Below are 21387 nucleotides of genomic sequence, written 5' to 3'. Positions count from 1 at the left end.
AAATATTTTAAAATACATGTATTTTTCATAAATCAAATAATTATTTCATAAAATAAAATAGAACCCATTAACAAGTAAACCCATAGAGTTTTTTTTTTTTTAGTTGTGAGACAAATTTTTTGTTTTATTTCCGAAAACAAACATCATTATGAATATTGAACCACAATAAATAAGAAATTTTAAAATACTTAAAAATTAGATACAATTAAAATAAAGAAAAGTTTAAAAAATTTTTAAAATAAAATATTGGCTCCTACTGTATTTTTTTTTTATATTTATCTTTTAACAAGTATACTTTATTAGTAAAGTGAAAGTTAATATTTTATTTTTATATTTTTAGTTTTTAATTTTCAACCAACAAAAATTATTATTAATTAGAGGATTAGAAAGAATTTTATTTATTACTTGAGGATGTTATAAAATTTGTACACAATGATTTGTACCTTAATTGTATTATAAAAATTTATAATTTATTTATTTGTAAGATATTTTTATTAACTTAAAATGATAAATTAATTTTTTTTATAATTTTATTTAATATTATTCCGTGAAAGATCATTATAGAAAATAATTATCTTATTTACAAAAAAATGTATGTATTCCCATAGAGTTTTTTTTTAGTTGTGAGACAAATTTTTTGTTTTATTTCCGAAAACAAACATCATTATGAATATTGAACCACAATAAATAAGAAATTTTAAAATACTTAAAAATTAGATACAATTAAAATAAAAAAAAATTTAAAAATTTTTTAAAATAAAATATTGGCACTGTATTTTTTTTATATTTATCTTTTAACAAGTATACTTTATTAGTAAAGTGAAAGTTAATATTTTATTTTTATATTTTTAGTTTTTAATTTTTTTTTTTAAATTTTCAACCAACAAAAATTATTATTAATTAGAGGATTAGAAAGAATTTTATTTATTACTTAAGGATGTTATAAAATTTGTACACAATGATTTGTACCTTAATTGTATTATAAAAATTTATAATTTATTTATTTGTAAGATATTTTTATTAACTTAAAATGATAAATTAATTTTTTTATAATTTTATTTAATATTATTCCGTAAAAGATCATTATGGAAAATAATTATCTTATTTACAAAAAAATGTATGTATTTTAAAATATTTTTAAATCAAAGATAAAATTAATTTATAAAATTTGATGTTTTTTTATGCCAAGACCCACTTTTTCAAAAAAAAAAAAAAAAAAATCATTTGATATTTAAATGTAATTGACAATATTTTTATTTATAAATTTTTAAATTTTTTAAAAATGTTTATTGAAATATAAAATTTTGTAAGCTTTCATACCATAAAAATTCGTGTGATATTCTGAACTATAAAAATCTACAATGAACCACCAGCCATCCAACCCTGCTGGGGTTTTAGGCACTGCCACCTCCAAAACCCTTTTGCCGCTCTCTGCTTCCTTTTCCGGCCACAATGGGCGGCGCCACAAGGTTCCTCATGCTACTCGCCACTCCCTTCCCCATCCTTCACCCTCGCCCTTCGCTCCTCCATCTCGCCCGCCGCTCCGTTCTCTCCCTCTCCCCACACCTCTCCCTATCCGCCACCCGTCGCCGCCGTCTGCGGTTTACCATCACCGCCTCCGACCACCTCCACACCCAGGCCGCCGCCGCTGCGTCCACCAGGGACGACTATCTCGGAGACCCCTTTGTGTCTTCGCCGAATTCTTCTCGGACTTGGCACCCGTGGCCGGAGTGGTCCAGACTGGTGGAATCTCTCAACGCCGGAGGTTACATCGCCCGGGCTCCTTCTGATGATGATGCATTTGTGGAATCTAAGGGTTTGTCGGATGAATTTGTGCGGGCTGCAGTAGCGTGCCTTGGGTTTGGTCGCAATAACCCGAATGCTCTAGGGTTTGTTGTTGACTCAAATCTGTAAAGTTTTTATTGATATCGTTAAGTGTCTGAATTTAAGAATATGCCTTGTATTCAGGTCGCTTTCGAGGAAAGATATTGAGGTGGTTGTGGAAAATGGATCACCATTTCTATTCACTAATGGGTTTGACTCAGTCAGGAGATTGAGGGCATTTCTTGCCGGCGGTGAAAGCAATGTAAGCTTCTATGAAATCTTTGTTACTCATGATGTTCTTTAAATAAATGCTTTGGTTTTCTTTTTCTTGGAAAATGATGGTAGCTAGGATGTTGGAGGTGGTGTGTGAACTTGGGAGTGGTGGTCTTGGCAATGGTTTTGTAAAAGGTGACAGTTTGAATAGTATTCTCCAATAATATCATGAATAGGAAATTGCAGAGGTTGTCAGGATAATACCGCATTTCACAACTGCGGTAGATTAACTAGTTGCTAAGCTCTGGCCGATTTACTATGAACTATTTCCATACACTATGTAATTTGTTACTTATTAAACTATTTCCATACACTATGTGATTTGTTACTTATTAAACTATTTCCAATACTAACTTTGGTAGAGCAAATAAGCCCAATCTTGCCCTCTTCATGCAAGATACTGCAAATTGACATGTATTGAAATTCTGAGTATATTTAAGGCAGGAAAGCAAGTACAAATAAGGATGAAAGATCCTTTAAGGAGGAAAGTGAAAGAATAATTAAGAATAAATATAAGGACACTGCTAGACCAAAACTGAACTTTACCTGAAGAGAGGTATTAGTCCCTTGCCACCTTGGCAAAGTGCCCCTGATTCACTGAACCCTTATTTAGCTAATTAGCTGGTGTAGGCTTCCATATGAAGGAAGAAAAGAGGTAGCATGCTTCTTGCTCTCCGAAAAAAGAAAAAGCTTCCCTAGCAACCTCCTGTTTTTGATAAGTGAGCAAAAGTTGTATTAACAGTGTTTATCAAAAAAGCGCCTTTATTATATTATCCTAATTTACCTATCAAAAAAAGAAAAAAAAGAAGAAAAACAGTGTTTATCAAAATAGTCAAACTACAAGGGCGCCAAGAGGCTGCTCTCTTAGTAACCTCTTAAAAGGTGACAGGTAACATGCTTAGAAATTTTTTCATGGCCAGTTTAGTATTTCACTATTCCCACAACATAGAGGATGCTAGGCTCTAAAGTCCTTCTTGGGAGAAACTGGTTCCCAATAAGGTACTCTGTAAAGATTAATTTTGAGACTAGTGATCCTCTTGAAGGCCTTTAGGGTAAGCTTTGAGATTGGATATTTGTTTCTTTGAGGCGGTGGAAAAAATGATATCATTTGAAAACTAGAAGTATGGAGCTAGAACTTGATATTGCCTACCTTGGAACTTTCCACTAAACCTAAATCTTCTGGTCTGCAACACTCCAACTAAGAATATCCACCACTAAAATCACGAGAAAGGGAGATAGGAGATTCTGCTGTCTAAGCCCTCCAAAAGCATCAGTCTATCCCTAGTCCTCCCATTAATCACAAAGGCAAAAGACATCTTTGCTATTTGTTTTCTGTGGGGCAAAAAAAGAATGATGTAACTTGTATCCTTAGAATTGGAGTTAATGCAATTCCACCTTCTTTCTTGTAAATCTCTAGGATAACAAGGATAAGACTAGAGAATCCACCTTCCTAATTACAACATCAAATTTCTTAGGAGCACAAAGTCATTTCAGGGACAGTTTGCAAGGCAAACACTTCTTTGGTTCTGTCTACCATATTTTCATCATCTTCTTTGACTTCCTTGAGTTTGACCTTGGAATCTTCTTGCTCTTTTATGATTTCTGTGTATGCTCTTATAGTCATGTCTTTGCTTCTTCAAAATTGCCTTGTTGGTCTTCATGCTGATCTTGAAGAATATGAGTAACATCTTGTCTAGGTAACTGATGTGGGACTTTGACCATCCTTTTTGAAGTTGTCTAGTGTCCTATTGGGAATGGTTAATTGCTCTTTATTAGACTTCATTGATGGAAGAAAATTGGTTTTTGTATAGTTTGCCACTTTCATCCCCATTATTTTTTTTTGATAAACAAATGGAGCATCTATTAAAAGGGTGCTAAAGAGAGGGGGTGCTTCCAGTTGATACAAGTAGTATATGCAAAACATCACAGCAAAACACCAAAAGGCATATTCAAGAACAGCCTACAAAAAACCAAAAACTATTCACAAGTTAGGCTATACAAGAAATCCATCATTGAGGAGCTCTCCATCTCCAATGAAGTGTGGGGCCACTCCAATAGGGATTTAATGAAGAACTCCTTGAACCTTTGATATGAGAGTTCTTCATTGAGAACCCTTTGTTGCTCTCTTTCCACATACACTAGAGCAAAGATACTTCCATCCCCATTACCTTTTTGTGCTTTTTTGTGTATGTGGGGTGTGTTCCCCTTTTTTGGTAAGTGTTGTTTAATATATCTCTAGTTGCTAAGCAAAAGAGAAAAGAAAAAAGGATAGGGGTAAAAGAGAATAGAAGGTGGTTTCTTATTAAGGATATCTTTGCTCTTGACTGATTTCTTATTGATTCTCCCCCTTTAAATATGCCATATCCAAGTGTCCATGTCCATTATTGAGATCCTTTTTAGCCGAGTCCTACAATTTGTAGGTATAAAAGATTGAAACTTGGACACATAGTCATACCTGACATCCTCATGTGAACACATGCAACTTAGTTGCTTAGGATAACAATCCACTTGTTCTTAATGATTTCTTTTATTATCTGGACCATAGCAGTGCAGTCCCGTTTCCATGGAGAATTATTTGGAGTACGATTGTTCCTTCCAAGGTGGGCTTCTTTGCTTGGGAAGCTTCTTGGGGGAAGGTGCTCACTCAAGACCAACTAAAGAGGAGGGGCTGGAATTTAGCTAACAGGTGCTCCTTGTGTTGTGATGAAGAAGAGACGATAAATCACATCCTTATTCACTGTTCTAAGGCGAAGGTTTTGTGGGACCTCTTGTTCTCCCTATTTGGTGTTAATTGGGTCCTCCCGTTATCGGTTAGAGACACTCTTTTAGGTTGGCATGCTCCCTTTAAGGATAAGAAGCATTGTAAGGTTTGGCGGGCAGCTCCTCTTTGCTTATTTTGGATGGTATGGAAGGAAAGAAATATGATAGTTTTTGATAATGAGGTCCTATCTATTCAAAGGTTGAAAAATTCCTTCATTTGTAATCTCTTACTTTGGGCTAATGCTTCCATAGTTGAAGGTCCCTTTTCTTTGTTTAATTTTGTGGACTGGTTGGGTTCTTGTTGAGGGCTGGTAAGGGTTTGTCTTTTTTGTTTCCGGTTTTTTTGTAGGTGATGTTTGTATACTCCCTGTATACTCTGGGTTGCCTTTCTTGCCCTTTTCTAATATATTTCTGTGCGTTTATCTATATAAAAAAAAATGATTTCTTTTATTATCATCAAGGTCATTTAACTAATTCATTTTTTTACCTCTAATCCAAGCAACATATTCTTTTCTGATTAACATTTTTCTTTGTGGCCTTCATTATCTTTTGAGAAGGCCACAGACTTGGATGAGAGGGTTGCTGTTCTGACCACATTGGTGGACTGGCCAAAAGAAAATTTGAGGTTAAGGAAAAAATGTGAACTGATGCTGGAAAGCAATTGAAGCCTTAGGCTTCAAGTTGTCTTGTGAAGAGAGTTGGTGAGATGCATGGAGACCTCATGTATAATGTTCGGAAAGAGAATAAAAGGGAAATTTCATGAGAGAATAGGAGAAGTGAGTGGATGTATATGGACCTACTAGGAGATATGTGGGCAACCTCCAACAAAGAGTTCACTATAAACATGATGGAGGATTTTCACATCTTCTGATGAATACTATTTTTAGTTTTCAAGTTGAAAACTTTGAAACATGAAACCACTGTTTCCACTTGTGTTGGGTTTCTTTTTTCTATTGTAGCTGCATGCCTTTGATTTTAGCTTCTGCATTTTCTGGCAAACAATGGTTAGCAGTGTTTCATAATGGAACATTAAGAATTGCAAGTTTGCTCTTCTAACCTGAGCGGCAAGTTGGCAGTATAATGAGAAATAAGGTGAATTTCTAGGTGAAATAAAAAAATGAGAGCAAGGGGTGAAGCTGGTGGTTCTAGGGGAGGAAGAAGTTGTTTCGTGGTGGAGGCCAAATCTTTCGAAATCTTGATTGATGAGTTGGGAGGCAAGCTGAGAGATTGCATTTGGGAGAGAAGCAAAGGGGTCACCTCATGGATTAGATTCGGGGAGGCTAGCTTAAGATGTTTACTTGATGGAGTGGAAGTTTGCTCTAGAGAGGTAAACAATAGTGTTTGGGCTACTGGCTGGGAGGAGAGGAATGGAAAGTATAGGTTGGAGCGCCGTTCGAATGGGGCAGGTAGGTTCATCTTCTGCTCAGTTCGCGACATTGATTCAAAGAAGTATAGCATTATTGTCCCAGAGGGAAAGGGTCAGTCTTTTGGTTGGAACTCCTTGGCTGAGAGGCTGAGAGCTCTTGGTGTGATCCCCTTAGGTGGCTTGCAGGGTCCTAAAGGGTTAGAGGACTTGGTGAGGTCGAAAGGGGGCTCGAAGGTCCAATGGAGGGAGAAAGGGGTGGAGCTGAAAACATATGCTGATGCTGTAAGGAAAAGCCCGAGAAGGGTAGGCCAGTCAGTTTGGATAGAGGTGGGGGAAAGAGAAGTGCGTGGAAGAATAGAACAAATGAGTCAGTGTCTGGTAGGCTGGTGGGGACCTAGTTCAGCTCTTTGCCCTGAGATGGAGTACGTTAGAAGCTGGGCACCGAAGCATTGGGCTTTGAAGGGGAATCTGAGGGTGGCCACGCTAGGCAGAGGATTATTGCTATTCGACTTCGAGTTACCAGACAAGGCTGAGCATGTTTTAGCCAGAGGTCTGAGAATCTTCAAGGAGAATGTTTTAGTCTTGGAGAGATGGAATCCTGAGGTGGGGTGTCTTCGCAAGGAGCCTACGGTAAAAGATGTTTGGGTAAGGGTGATTGGACTCCCTCTTCATTTAAGAAGCTCGGAAGTGTTTAAAAGAATTGGAGATGAATGTGGAGGATTCATAGCTGCGGATAAATCATCTTTGCATGAGATGCAATGGGCTCGGTTACTGGTGAGGTGCGTGGACAGGGAGATGCCCAGCACTGCCCATATTGTTGTGGGGTCGGGTTGTTATTCCCTTCAACTTTGGTGGGAGTCTTCTCCCTGGTTCACGTAGGTGGTGCCGGCAGGAAGCTTCAGCGGGGAAGGTAGCTCAAGGGAAGGAGAAGAGGCTGGTGGAACTGTTCGTGATCTCAGTCGTGGAAGTCAAAGGGAGAAGGTGGAGCAGTTGAGGTTGCAGCAGGGAGAGAGTGCCGTGTCAGCCTGTGGAGGCGATTCTACCCTCTGTCCCACTGTGCTCTATGAGGCAGGGGATGCAGTGGAGGGTAGAGTAGGGTCAGCTGATGGACAGGTTAGAGAGGGAGACGGGTGCTTTTTGAATAAGCTGGAAAGCCCAGCTCTTGGGCCAAGTAGCGGGCCAAAAGGGCCAGCCCATGGGGTGTCGCTAGGCCTTCCTCAATTAAATGGGTTAAGGTAGGGGCCTTTTAAAGAAACCCAGGAGGATTTGGGCTGTGTCTTAAGGCCCAATGTCTCTTACGGGGAGAAAGGAGAGGGTTTTGGGCCTGTAGGGCCTGTTGCAGCGGAAGGAGGAGATGTAAAGGGGGAAGGAACCTCGAGCCCTCAAGCTAGGGCACAATCGCCAGGCGTGGAGAAAGGCTCAGGAGATGCTGACTTTCTTGTCCGTGGGGAAGCACCTTCGGCCTCTTGTCCTTCGGCTCAGATATTTAGCTCGGAGAGTCCAGCTTTTATAGTGGAGGACCCCATCGTCGACATTTTGAGAGCTACGTCACAGTCGGAAGCCTTTGCGGTGCCGAAAATGACGGATCAAGCGTTGCGTGATGAAGCTTCCAGGTATGTCAGATTACCTTTGCCTTCTGTGGGGGGTCGGGAAATTTCTCCTTCTCTTTTTTCTGGGATCGATCGGGCGGGGACGAATGAGGGGGTCTCATCGGGCTTGATTTCGGAGATTGAGGGAGAGGAGCAGCTCCCTCTTAGCATTATTCTGGCAGATGGCTGCAATGGGGAGATGGGCCCTGAGGGGGAGAGACCCTCGGGTGATGAAGGAAGGGGGGATGAGTTCGAGATATTATTACAAGACTTGGAAGGAAGAGGATGTCGATGGGATGATAGTTGCCTGGCGAGATTTAGCAAGTTCCTGGGCTTTTCGACGGAAGGATTTGAAGGAGAAATTCTGAACTTGCTTCTAAGGAACAAGAGAAGAAGGGAGCAAAACATTAAGAAAGACATTTCGGGGTCCACTAAGTTTGATCGTGAGTTGAAGAAATTAGAGTGGTCCATCAATTACAAAGGGGCGAGGAAGGAGAAATCTCTAGTTAGAGATGGTGGGGACAGAATCTCGAACCTTAGATGAAGATAAAGATCATATCTTGGAATATAAGAGGGGCCAATGATAGGGATAAAAGGAAAGTTATTAAGGCTTTGATCAGGTAGCAAAGAGCGGATTTGGTGTGTCTACAGGAGACCAAAATTCAAGATATATCCAGAGGGATTGTTCACAGTCTTGGAGTGGGAAGATTCTTAGGTTGGGGTGCTATGAGTGCAAGGGGGCAGCCGGTGGGGTAGTAGTGTTTTGGGATAACAGGGTTCTGGAGTTAATGGGCATGGAGGTGGGTCTTTTCTCAGTTTACTGTCGCTTTAAAAATTGTGAAGATGGCTTCTTGTGGACCTTCACGGGAGTATATGGACCCACTATGAAAAGGCATAGAGAGTTGTTTTGGGAAGAGCTAGGAGCCATTCGAGGGTTGTGGTCTGACCCTTGGTGTATTGGCGGGGATTTTAACGTGGTCAGATTTCCTAGCGAGCGCAGTAGAGAAGGTAGACTGACTGGTTCTATGAGAAGATTTTCGGAGGTGATTGAGGAGTTGGCTTTAAAAGATTTGCCTCTCCATGGGGGGTTATTCACGTGGAGTGGAGGGCTGAATGGTCTTTCAAGGTCCAGACTGGACCGTTTTCTGATTTCGGAGGATTGGGAGAATCATTTCAGTGGGGCGTCTCAGTGTTCTCTCCCAAGACTGGTATCCGATCACTTCCCAATCCTGTTAGATGGGGGTGGGACGAGGAGAGGTCCAATTCCATTTCGGTTCGAGAATATGTGGTTGAAGGAGGAGGGGTTTAAGGAGTTGTTGAAGGGCTGGTGGCAAGGATTTAATTATAGTGGGTCCTATAGTTTCATCTTGCCAGAAAAATTGAAGGCCCTGAAAATTAAGCTGAAGGAATGGAACTCGGAAGTCTTTGGCAAAGTGGGGGTGAACAAAGGGCTGGCTCTGGATAAAGTATCCTACTGGGATAATCAGGAGCAACTTAGAGCTTTAAATGAGCAGGAGCTAGAGGCGAGAAAGGAGGCTAGGGAGGAATTTAAGAAATGGGTTCTAATGGAGGAGACTTCATGGAGACAGAAATCGAGAGAAATTTGGCTGAAGGAAGGCGATAAGAACACGAGATTCTTCCACAAGATGGCAAATTTGAACAGAAGGAGGAACTGTTTGAAAAAAATCAAAATCAATGGCACCTGGCTTTCAGAGGAGCATGACATTCAAAGGGGAGTGGTGAGGGCCTTGAAGGACCTTTTATCAGATCCTGGAGGATGGCGTCCTTGCTGCAACAATATTGAGTTTGACAGCATTGGGGATGAAGAGGCAACCAGGCTGGAGGAGAGTTTTTCTGGGGATGAGGTGTTCTTGGCCCTTTTAGATCTGAATGGGGACAAGGCCCCTGGTCCGGACGGGTTTTCCCTTGCATTTTGGCAATTCTGTTGGGATTTTGTCAAAGATGAGGTCTTGGGTTTCTTCAAGGAGTTTTATGAGAGGGGAAAATTCGTAAGAATCCTGAACACCACCTTCTTAGTTTTAATCCCAAAGAAGTGTGGGGCCGAAGACTTGAGTGATTTCAGACCCATCAGTTTGGTGGGAGGTCTCTACAAACTGCTTGCTAAGGTCTTAGCCAATAGATTGAAAAAGGTAGTGGGAAAAGTGGTGTCCTCTTCCCAAAATGCCTTTGTTGAAGGTAAGCAAATTCTTGATGCTGCATTAGTTGCTAATGAGGTCATAGACTCCGTGCTGAAAAGAAAGGAAAGTGGGGTCTTGTGTAAATTGGACTTAGAGAAGGCCTATGATCGGATTAATTGGGATTTTCTGCTATCAGTGATGCTAAGAATGGGTTTTGGGGAGAAATGGATTGGGTGGATTAGATGGTGCATATCCATTGCCTCGTTTTCGGTTTTGGTCAATGGTTCTCCTACCGGTTTTTTCCGGAGTTCCAGGGGGTTAAGGCAAGGAGATCCACTCTCTCCTTACCTTTTCGTCTTAGGAATGGAGGCCTTAAGTAGTCTCATTAACAGAGCAGTGAGAGGGGGCTTTCTTTCAGGTTGCAGGATAGGGGGAAGGGAAGGTGTCGGGATCCAAGTTACGCACCTGCTATTTGCCGATGATACTTTGGTCTTCTGTGATGACTCTCAAGAGCAATTGGCTTTTCTAAGTTGGTTATTAATGTGGTTTGAAGCCACTTCCGGACTGCGCGTTAATTTGAACAAAAGTGAGATTTTGCCGGTGGGTTGTGTGGAGAATGTTGAGTTACTGGCAGCTGAGCTGGGCTGCAAGGTGGGATCTCTCCCTTCCACCTATTTGGGGCTCCCTTTGGGAGCTTCGCATAAGTCTGTGAAGGTTTGGGACGGAGTGGAAGAGCAGATGAGGAAGAAACTTGCCTTGTGGAAGAGGCAATTCATTTCTAAGGGAGGAAGACTCACTCTTATCCGGAGTACTTTGGCGAGCATGCCAACTTACCTTATGTCATTATTGCGCATGCCAAGAGTGGTTAAATTAAGACTTGAGAAAATACAAAGGGACTTTCTTTGGGGAGGGGGAGCGTTGGAGAAGAGGCCCCATCTTGTTAAGTGGGTTGTTGTTTGTACTCACAAAAAGATGGGTGGATTGGGGATTAGAAATCTCTCCATTCTTAATAGAGCCCTCTTGTGCAAATGGAGTTGGCGTTATGCGGTTGAAAGAGACTCATATTGGAAGCTTATTATTAGTACGAAGTATGGGGTTGAAAGAGGAGGGTGGAGCACTTGTGGGGCTAGGGAGGGCCATGGGGTTGGGCTTTGGAAGGAAATCAGCAAGGAAGGTTTGCTACTGCTCAATAATGTATCTTTCTCGGTGGGGGATGGTAAAAGGGTGAGGTTTTGGAAAGACATTTGGTGCGGGAACACCCCCCTTTGTGAGGCTTTTCCCTCTTTGTTTGATTTAGCGGGTTCTAAAGATGCGTGGGTTGCGGACTATTGGGATCCAATGGGGGTAGTGGGAGGGTGGACTCCACTTTTCCTTAGACCTTTCAACGATTGGGAGGTGGAGGAGGTGGAGAGACTCCTATCGTCCATTCAAGGGAAGAGGTTGGATGCTGATGGGGAGGATAGGATGCTGTGGAGAGGGACGAAAAATGAGATGTTCGCTGTAAAATCTCTTTACAAGTCTCTTGATCATAGCTGTGCAGTCTCGTTTCCGAGTAATATTATTTGGAGTCCCTATGTTCCTTCAAAGGTGAGTTTTTTTGCTTGGGAAGCTTCTTGGGAGAAGGTCCTTACTCAAGATCAGCTTAAGAGGAGGGGCTGGAATCTAGCCAATAGATGTTGCTTGTGTTGCATTGAAGAGGAAACAATAAATCATATCCTTGTTCATTGTTCTAAGACGAAGATTTTGTGGGATCTTTTGCTTTCTCTTTTTGGGGTCAATTGGGTGTTGCCGTTTTCGGTGAGAGACACTCTATTAAGTTGGTATGTCTCTTTTAAGGACAAGAATCATAGAAAGGTTTGGCGGGCAGCTCCTCTCTGTTTATTTTGGACAATTTGGAAGGAAAGAAATAGGATAGTCTTCGATAACGAGGCTTTGTCGACTCAAAGATTGAAAAACTCATTTGTTTGTAATCTCTTATCCTGGGCTAATTCTTCTATAGTTGTAGGCCCTTTATCTTTGTTTAACTTTGTGGATTGGTTGGGTTCTTGTTGAGGGCCGGTGAGTGCTTGTGTTTTGTTGCTTGTTTTAGGTGTCTCTTGTATACTCCCTGTATGCTCTGGGTTGCCTTTCAAGCTCCCTTTCTCTAATATATCTTTGTGCTTTTGCCTATCAAAAAAAAAAGTGAGTGGATGTATATGATGTTCTTCGGTTTGAGGATGATGCTAGAGGGTGCTGGAATGAGGAACTGCCGCTGAAGGCAAAGTCTGCAATTGTGTACATTGAGAGGCAACTCTTCGAGATTGAAAGGAGTGGATGAAATTAGAGGAGTTTGACTGAAGAGTACCTGAGAGGATAATTGGCGCTCCCATTATTGTTCTCTCGAGAAGGAAGAGATTTGGTTGCTGGTTAAATGGCTAGGAAATGAGTTTCCACATGAGGAAAGGGGGAGCAAGCCTGAACAGAAGTGACTCCAGGGTCATATGTGTGTATGTTAATGTATGTTCCTTTTTATTTTTCTTTTTCTTTTTTCCTTGGAGGTTGACATCACCATCCGGAGGGGATTGGTTGCAGTGGTTTTTTTGGCTACAAATCTGAGAATAAGCCATTTAATAATACGGAGTTGGATGTCTCTCTGCTAAGGGCCACATGAGTCATGGATGTGTAAGGGATCTTGAAGTTCATGTACTATGAATCATAGTCATCAACTTTGCTCTGTGATTATGTGGAATACTAAATAGTAACTGCGATTGGAGGACAGAGGCTGCTTTAGTTGGAGATTCAGTGGCTATTAAAGGACAGTACCTGTTTACCCTTGTTTCAGAGAAGGAAGCTGTTTTATTTGTTAAGCAGATTTGAGGGCTATAGGAAAACAACAAATTGGAGGGGATTAGTCAGAGATGGTGAATCACTATTGTATGCTAGGTTGATCCCTTCAATTAGCACCCTTCAACTTGCTGGATTTTTGATAAGTTCCTACATTGTTTTAAATTTCTGTAGGGCCTTAGAAAGGGACAGCTTACTTTCCTTTGTCAATTGATTTAACCTTTGATCACTGTGAAAACTTCTAAAAAGTTTCACCTAATTTTTAGTAAACAGTTTATGAAGATGATCAGATCTGGATTTCAGTGATCAAAATTTTTCTTCAGTGTGGTCCATACAAATTGGATTCCATCTTGAAAATGTGTTCAGAAACTTCTAATAGCAATTGCCCAAAGTATGGGGATGACTGAAAAAGCTCTCACCATTTGGTAAATCAAAATAATCAAGGATCAAGAATTATGGGTTTGTCATTCTCTTAGGATGAAGAGCTTTTTGTATTTAGAAAAGCAAAGACCATATCAAGGCAACAAGCTTTGTTGATGTGACTTAGCTCCTTACTAACAATCCAATTCAATATATTCCAAATAGACAACATTATTAATCTTGAGTTTCACTTAGATAATCGAGAAAAACTATTTTATTGAATGGGGTTTAGCATGTTAAGTCTTATAGATAGGGTGCCCAAAATTCTATCACTAACTGTAAACAAGTTTAAGTCTTTAGGATAGTGGTGATTTAGTGCATGAGTCACACTTAATCATTGAAATCATCTACACTGTGCTTTCGGGGTGGAATGGGACTTTTGTGGGTAAGAAGAGGAAGGGTGTTTGGAAAGCAAGTCCTTTGTGCCTTTTTTGGACGGTTTGGAAGACAAGGAACAAAGTTACTTTTGAGGAAGAGGAGCTGTCTTTGAAATTCAAAGACTTAAGTCTTTTTTTGTTTATTTTCTTTGGTCGGAGACGAAGAGGTCTATAAAAGATGGTCCCTCGACCTTAGTTGATTTTGTTGGTTGGGTTGCTTCCTGTTAAGGGTGTGGGTAGGGATGCTCTTCGGGCCTTGGCATTCTGCTAGGGAGCGAGGGGCGTTCTTCTTTTTCTTTTCTCTTTCTTGTACTTTTAGCCACTGCTTCGGTGGTTTTTTAATACAATCTCTTTATTTATAAAAAAAAAATCATTTACATTGTGATTTCAGGATTCTAATTCATCTCATGAATTAATCCCCGAGGAGCATATCTGACATGATGTCCATCAAATTTAAAGGTTTTGGTACTTCTAAGAGGGGGATAGTTTTGTGGCAAGCTGCGAGCATCGCTCTAATTTGGGTTGTGTGGTGGGAAAGAAACGCAAGGATTTTCGAGGATAAAATAAGGAATTCAGAGTTTCTTTGGGACTCTATTGTTTTCCTTGCTTCTCTTTGGGCTTTCTGTTCTAAGGCATTTAAGGGGACTCCCCTTAATGTGATACAACTTGATTGGTTAGCGGTGTGTACTCCATAAGGATTGGTCCTTTATTGAGAGTTCGTTTGTTTCCTGTGTATTTTCTTGTAATTTAGTTGTCTTTGGCGGGAGGATTTCTCATCCTTCTTATTGTACTTCTTTTTTCTATCAATATATCTTTGTGTCGTTTCCAATAATAAAAAAAAATAATTCATCTCATGAATTAAGCAGTACTGAATATTCACAATATGCCAAATATGATACTAAATTTTAAATATTCTTTATAAGATTATGCAAATATCTAATTTGTCTTATATACTACATACAATCAAAACTGTAACCACTTCATTTAGAATGAATGCTGAATGGCCAGATCTGTATGATTATCATTCAAATGGATTATATGAGCATTTAAACGGGAATATGCCTAAAACACGTAGAAGTGGCAACAGTGCCAAACATAGCTCGTATGGTTGTGTTGGTGGTGGTGACAGTTTTGTTGGTTATATGGGTGTTGGCATTGGGGGGTGGTGCATTGCTGCTGGCGGTTGTGGGAGAGTGCATGGGGGAGGTGATGCTGTTGGTGATAGCTGAGAGACATTGAATCAGCTGGCTTTGTTCTAATTTCTTGCATTGTTTTTACTTCATCTTGGTATGGTGCTATACAGGGCAAGGATATAGGAGTTGTTAGTGGTGATAGTTAAGAGGAATTGAATTGGGTTATCTACATATATATATATAGATAGAAGAATTTGAACCTTGAATTTCTCCACCCTTCCATCCCAACCTCTGCCCACATGAGTCCGACGTAGATAAGATCAAATTTCCATCAGAAACTGATTAACACACAAAATGTTCAGCCTTGCCTTCCACTATAAGATATTAGATAAAAAACATTGTTTGATATCAATTTTGCTGATGAGAGTGTAACATTCATGGATGTTCTTCACATGGACAATAAATTTGAAAAAAACCTATGATTTTTTTTTTTAAGATGATGAACTACTGTTCTTGTTTGTAAAAATAAAAAAAAAAAAATTCTTCTGACAACATTTACAATATCAAGCTAAACCCTCCAAAACTAAATTTCTGGGAATATTTTCATAGCAACTTGGTGAATTTGATTGCTTTGTGGTCTCATTATAGTTTCGTACTATTTAGTATTGTCTGAACTTCTCTCCTATTAGCTATTTATGCTTGGCATATCCTTTAGCCTATTAATAATAATAATAATAATAATAATACTAAAAAGGAAATAGAGTAACCATAACTGTCTTGGTTTTCTGCAATGTCTTAAATTTTCTTTCTCATTTTAGGTTATGGAATCTGAGAAAGCACGCACAGTTGATCTGATGAGGTTCTTATTGAGTTATGCAAGCAATCCTACTGATTCTTCAGGGAGGAATGATAGCTACAACAGGGAACTTGTTGAATCATCTGTTCGGAATCTGTTGAATGAGTTGGCTGAGATGAGCTGTAGAGTTCCAGCATCAGATCTGTCTGGGTCAGTGCAAAAACATTTCTCAGATAGATATGGACAAACACCAAGACCTCTTGGCCAAAATATTGAAATGAAGAGAGGTGACTGGCTTTGCCCAAGGTAAGTCCTCTGTTATTTGTTTTGAATATTTTCTGTACTAAACTACCTGCTATGTTCTTGGCCTAGGTTTGTAGAAGGCACCATCTTCTGCCATAGCCTCTAAGGAATTTGACATCAATTCATAAAGAGTTGAAGTCAAGTTGAGGGTGATTAGAATAGTGTTGAGCTTTGATGGTTCATACTTTGACACATAAAGCCAAATTAATATAGTTGTGTTAAGGCTTGTTGGTTTTAGTTCTGCTTCTATTTTAATTATTTTGGTTTCTTTAGAGTGTGATAGTGCAAAAATAACCTTTGTCTAAACTCCTTTTAATTTCTGAAATACTAGCATCCAAGTTGCATGTGATGTTGCAATGTTGTGATGTGTATGCAATTGCAGGTCTTGTTGCTAATACCTACATGATACAATGATGTTAAAGATTACTGGAAACTAAATGCTCCATAGTTCAAAGCTGTATGCAGGATTTCCTTAACAGACCAATTCATACAATTAGGAAAAGAAAAAAAATTACTTCAGCAAATGAATTGTAAGTGATCAAATTGTTGATCACATATTATTTTTAGTTTGCTAATAAAAAAAATTGCACCCTGACATTTCCTTTTTATTTCCAGAGTTTAGATATAATTAAATGAACTTCTTATTTAAGATATATTAAGATATGTTTCTTTTTCCTGTTTCTCTTTCCCCCCTCTCAATCTTGCTTGAATATGAAGCTATTTTGGATATTTATGCATCTCATTCTTTTGATGTATCTGTCAGTTTTTTTTTTTTTTTTGAATTTTTTGAATTTGATTGTGTTTCTGGGAATTTCTCTTTGAATTAGAACTTTTAGTGTAGGTGAATTTGAGAATACTTCTGCCTCCTGCCCCATTAACTGCCCTAATAAAAAGATTAGAAAAACACTACTTTACCAAATATAAAGAAAAAAAAAAGTTGCACTTTCCCGCAAAGTTCCATTCTTATGCGCTTAAAAAAGAAAAGGAATTTCTATTCTTCTCATTTGTCTCCTCAATCCACTTCTCTTTTTGCTTGTCTATGTTTATCAATATTTTGTGTCTCAATATCTTGCTGGATGTGAGTATTAGTTTGTCTTTGTTTTTATATATTTTTGATAGGTGATGGTGTTTGTATGTCTTTATTGCTTAATAAAAAATGACTTACCGTTTCAAAATTTTTCATCTCATTTAAGTATGAAGTTATTCAGCTAATCATGGTTTTTTTTTCTCTTGATGCAGCTTTTACTTTTCAAATTCTTTGTTTGTGTTTCTCTTCAAATTAAGATTTTATTGTGGTAGTGAATTTGCTTACTTTTGTCCACATGATTGATGCTGTTTCATTTTGTGATAAGAGGATGATGCTGTTTCATGCTGCACTGAGTTCTTCTATTTCATCTTCTTTTTGCTAAAACTTCTCTGCATATTCTTCTCCTTTTTGCATGAAAAGTGATGCCATTAATGCTGTATTTGCTAAAACTAAAGAACTTGAGATTAGTAGAAATGATGATAGTAAGAAAGCATATCTTGGCAAGTTTGTCTTTAAATTGGGACTGTTGTGTTAGTGAATTTGACTGATCTTTGTTATAGGACTGGTGCTATTTTATTTGACTTGCAGTAATTACAGATATGATTAGATAAAGTAATTACAGATGACTAGATAAGTAATCTGAATGAACCTATATTTTAAAATGTAGTATTGGCATAGACTGAATATGGTTTAATTTAATAAATTATAGAGAAAATTAGTATTTTATTGAATAACTTATTTGATTTATTTATTCAATAAAGTATAATATGCATATAAAAGTATTTCTTGGTTTTAAAAAACAAATAAAAGAAATTATACTGTATTTTTGACATTAAATGCCCATCATGTGTTCCATGAGCTAGTTGTAACCATATGATGGGACAGACACCTGGGAGAAGTCATAATTAGTGATGGTTACGGAAAATTTTGAATGTGTTGGAGTAATAACCTCATATTTTAATGTCATGAATTTTGTCCTCCATCAAATTTGTTTGATAGGCTTAACAGGTATTTTGAGCCAGCTTATTAATGTAATAGCAAAGATAGGTGTATTTTTGAATAACTGCACTTGGTTTCCTAAAAATAAGTTGAACTGTGAAATTCTCTATGGCAAACTGGAGAAAGTAGGTGAGGAAAGAACTGATTGAATTACAGTGAAACTCATTTCTAATAAATAATTATTCTCGATGTTCACAAACTCTGTTTAGTGTTGTTAAAATCAAAAGCATGTAAAATAAAAGTCCTTTGTCTTTAGGACATGAGTAGGCTTTCTTTCTATAACCTGGCTTCTGCTAGTGAGGGTAGACCACACTGAAGTCTTTACTTAATATAATGGGTTTTAATGATATTTATTGCCTGAGTTCCTTGCTGAGTTTACTTGTACTTGTTGTCATAGGTATTCCTATCAAACTCATTTCTCTTTTTTCTTTTTCTTTGTAGCTCGGTTGCCTGTTTATTATTTATACCGTTTTCTTGCTACTCCCAGGACTTGCATCTCCTGGCATGTGAGATCTTCTCTGATAAATAACATTTTCATTTCATTTTTTTTCCTTTCCATTGAGCAGATGCAGTTTCATGAACTTCGCAAGAAACATGAAATGCCTGGAGTGTGAGGAGGCACGACCAAAGAGACAGCTGACTGGCGGGGAGTGGGAGTGTCCTCAGTGAGCATTCCTTTCTTATTCATCCACATATGCTTATTCATGGATCCCTACAGTTTGATAAATTGTTAAAATTCACTTTTTTTTTTTTTTTTTGGTTTTTTCCCTCCCTCTTTTCCAGGTGTGATTTCTTTAATTATGGGAGGAATGCGACATGCTTAAGGTGTGATTGCAAGCGACCAGGAGAAGCCTCATTTGGTTCCACCAACTCCAGGTCAGGTGTGGGATATGGTAATGGTAGATTTGCGAATAAGGTTGATATTGATAGCAGGTTGGCTGACAATGAGGAGAAGGCAGAGCGGTGGTTCAGTAAAATTTCTCAGTTGGACAGTACCACTGACATGAACAGTGCCATAGGAGATGAGGATTTTCCTGAAATCATGCCATTGAGGAAAGGGGTTAACAGGTTTGTTGTCAGCACAAGGAAAACGCCCTTAGAGAGGAGGTTGGCTAATGCTCAAAACCGAAGAAACTTGGGTAACGATGGCACTCCTGAGGGTGATTTCCAAAGTGGAGGTTCTAATAAGACTATTGACACAAGTGTCAGCAAGAGTTTGGATGAGATTCTTGGTCGCTCATCTGCTGTTTCTGGAGTAGATAATAACAGCACCACTACTGCAGAAAATGCTGGATCAGAGAGTCGTCCTCCATTCTCTGGCTCAGCTTCCTCACAATATGGACGCCCTAAAGGAAACAATTCTAGTTATGCTCCTTTTGTCCCATTACCTGCAGATATGTTTGCTAATAAGTCTCAAAATCCGAAGGAAGATAGTGAGAAGGCAGTGGCAAACAGCTCTGGATCTTTTGCTCCAGAGGCCACTGACCAATTAGGCCCTATTTCTGGGACAAGTGAGTCTAACAAATATGGAGACAATTTGAAACTCTCTGAGAAGCCTGTGAGTCAGGCTGAGAGCAAGGTGGAAGACAAAGAACAAGCTGAAAAATCCGAGAGATGGTTTAAGAAGGTTGCAGAACTGCATGATGTCACTGATCTCGCCAGTGCAATCTCAGATGAGGACTTCCCAGAGATCATGCCAATGAGAAAAGGAGAGAATCGGTTTGTTGTTAGCAAGAAGAAAGATCGGTCATTGACTTCCCCAACATACAAGCGACGATTGGCCATGGATCAAGCAAGTAAGACAAATTTTGTGCCTTTCGTCCCTTTCCCACCGGATTACTTTGCCAAAAAGGATAAACAGCAGCCAAATGAAGCAGATTCAACCCAGAAAGTTGCTGGTGAAACTTCTCCAACATCTGCTATCCCAGAGAAGCTTTCAGAGAGGTTGGACGACAGAATGCATGATAGGGATCACATGCAGCCAACAGAAAATCAGACGAACAGTCCAGGAAGCAGGAATTTCAGTTCTGGTGAGAACTCAAGAGACAGACCAACACCGAGTTATAGTAATCCCCAGACTAATACCAAAGATAGTTGGAACAGTGGATATTCTGGAAAAGACAATACGACAAATTTGAATGAGAGTTCACCCGGATTACCCAAGAATCAAAATGTTAGACAGGGCTGGACTGGGAAGAGTTTGGAGGGATCAGCAGTGAAGGAACCAGATCCTCTGGACATGTCAGAGGAGGCCAAGGCAGAGAGGTGGTTTCGACGTGTTGCCCAGATCAAGGACATCTCAGAGCTGAGCCAGATCCCAGATGAAGACTTCCCCTCAATAATGCCAATGAGGAAAGGGGTGAACAGGTTCGTCGTGAGCAAGAGGAAAACACCATTGGAGAGGAGGTTGACGTCTCCTCAGTACCGGAGAAATCTACCGGTTGTTAGCTCTGAACCAGTGAAGAAGGAAAATGAAAGTGGATGATGGAACATGGAAGGCTTCTCCTCCTGTTGTTTGAATGTGAAGGTAGCTATTTATCTCTGTGATTCTTTGTTTCTCATAAATTTTGATGAGAAGAGTAGGAACCCAAAACATTTATTCTATGCCCAAATGAGTGTATAAGAATTTTGACTCTTTTGAGCTGTGAAATAAGGGGGAAAACCCTACTTGTTTTGTTCCTGGGGACAGGAAAATGAATTTGTTTGGTTGCTGAGTAAAAGGATAGGAAAATGAATGAAGCTGTTTCTAAATAATTAATATATATAAAAAAACACCATTTCCAAAAGCAAAAATCTAATTGAAGTTTGATTTTTATATTGTTTATACTTGTTATTTTGAATCTTTTTATGGTTTGCATAAGGTCATGAACATTTGTAATTTTATTATTTATAGTGGCCTTAGACAAGTAGGAGAAGTTAAATAAATATACATAACCTAGCTATCATGTCTAGGGTGGGTTGGTCATTTTGATGATTGACTTGAGCTTAACTTGAATTAAGAAAAAATTAATTTGAGCTCAACCAAACCAAATCTCTAATTCAATGTGTTCAATTCAATCCTAACATAACGTCATTTCTTTGAACTTGGGTTGAATTTAGGTTGTTTAAGTTAGATTTAAATTGATCATATTATATTTAAGTAGATCCGATTGGGTTCAAAAAATACTAAATAAATAGGTGAAATCGTGTAACCATATATAAACTAAAAGAAAAAAAAAGGAGAGATTTTGGAACTTTGTTTTTTTCTTTTTAATTTTAGTGTAAAATAGGAAAAAATATTGCTTATTTCTAATAGTGCTTTCAAATTTGTTCCACAATTACCTTCAAAAGTAAATGACAAAGTACACACCAATTTAATACCACCTATTGAGAAGTACATATATAATTTATTTTTATTTCTCTCACATCAATATATTTCATTTACCACTTGTCACGTTCTCATTTTTTTCCCCCTCTTCTGCCACCATAATCCATTATCACCTATTATAGTTTTTATTATTATTTTTATATTTTTCTTTTATATATTTTTTAATATGCTCATATATTTTCTCATAAAACT

At 38.7% G+C, this 21387-nt stretch overlaps 1 protein-coding gene across 1 annotated transcript; it reads left to right on the top strand.

Annotated features, from left to right (window-relative positions):
• Window positions 1-1392: 1392 nt before the first annotated feature.
• LOC117920227 (zinc finger protein VAR3, chloroplastic) lies at window positions 1393-20548 on the top strand. The gene is made up of 5 exons (XM_034837633.1): window positions 1393-1889; window positions 1969-2086; window positions 15522-15805; window positions 18395-18493; window positions 18612-20548. Exons 1-5 carry the CDS (start codon window positions 1453-1455, stop codon window positions 20311-20313), a joined length of 2640 nt encoding a protein of 879 aa, XP_034693524.1. The 5' UTR covers window positions 1393-1452; the 3' UTR covers window positions 20314-20548.
• Window positions 20549-21387: the final 839 nt, after the last annotated feature.

The sequence above is a fragment of the Vitis riparia genome, chromosome 8 (assembly GCF_004353265.1).
Source record: "Vitis riparia cultivar Riparia Gloire de Montpellier isolate 1030 chromosome 8, EGFV_Vit.rip_1.0, whole genome shotgun sequence".
Lineage (NCBI taxonomy): Eukaryota > Viridiplantae > Streptophyta > Magnoliopsida > Vitales > Vitaceae > Vitis > Vitis riparia.
This window is presented reverse-complemented; position numbering and strand designations above follow the sequence as displayed.

Bases quoted from the DNA above. Each gene is read 5' to 3' on its own strand.
- LOC117920227 (XM_034837633.1), top strand. From the start codon at position 1,453: ATGGGCGGCGCCACAAGGTTCCTCATGCTACTCGCCACTCCCTTCCCC. The intron at 1,890-1,968 runs GTTTGTTGTTGA...CCTTGTATTCAG, and splicing joins AATAACCCGAATGCTCTAGG to GTCGCTTTCGAGGAAAGATA. The intron at 15,806-18,394 runs GTAAGTCCTCTG...TCCATTGAGCAG, and splicing joins GGTGACTGGCTTTGCCCAAG to ATGCAGTTTCATGAACTTCG.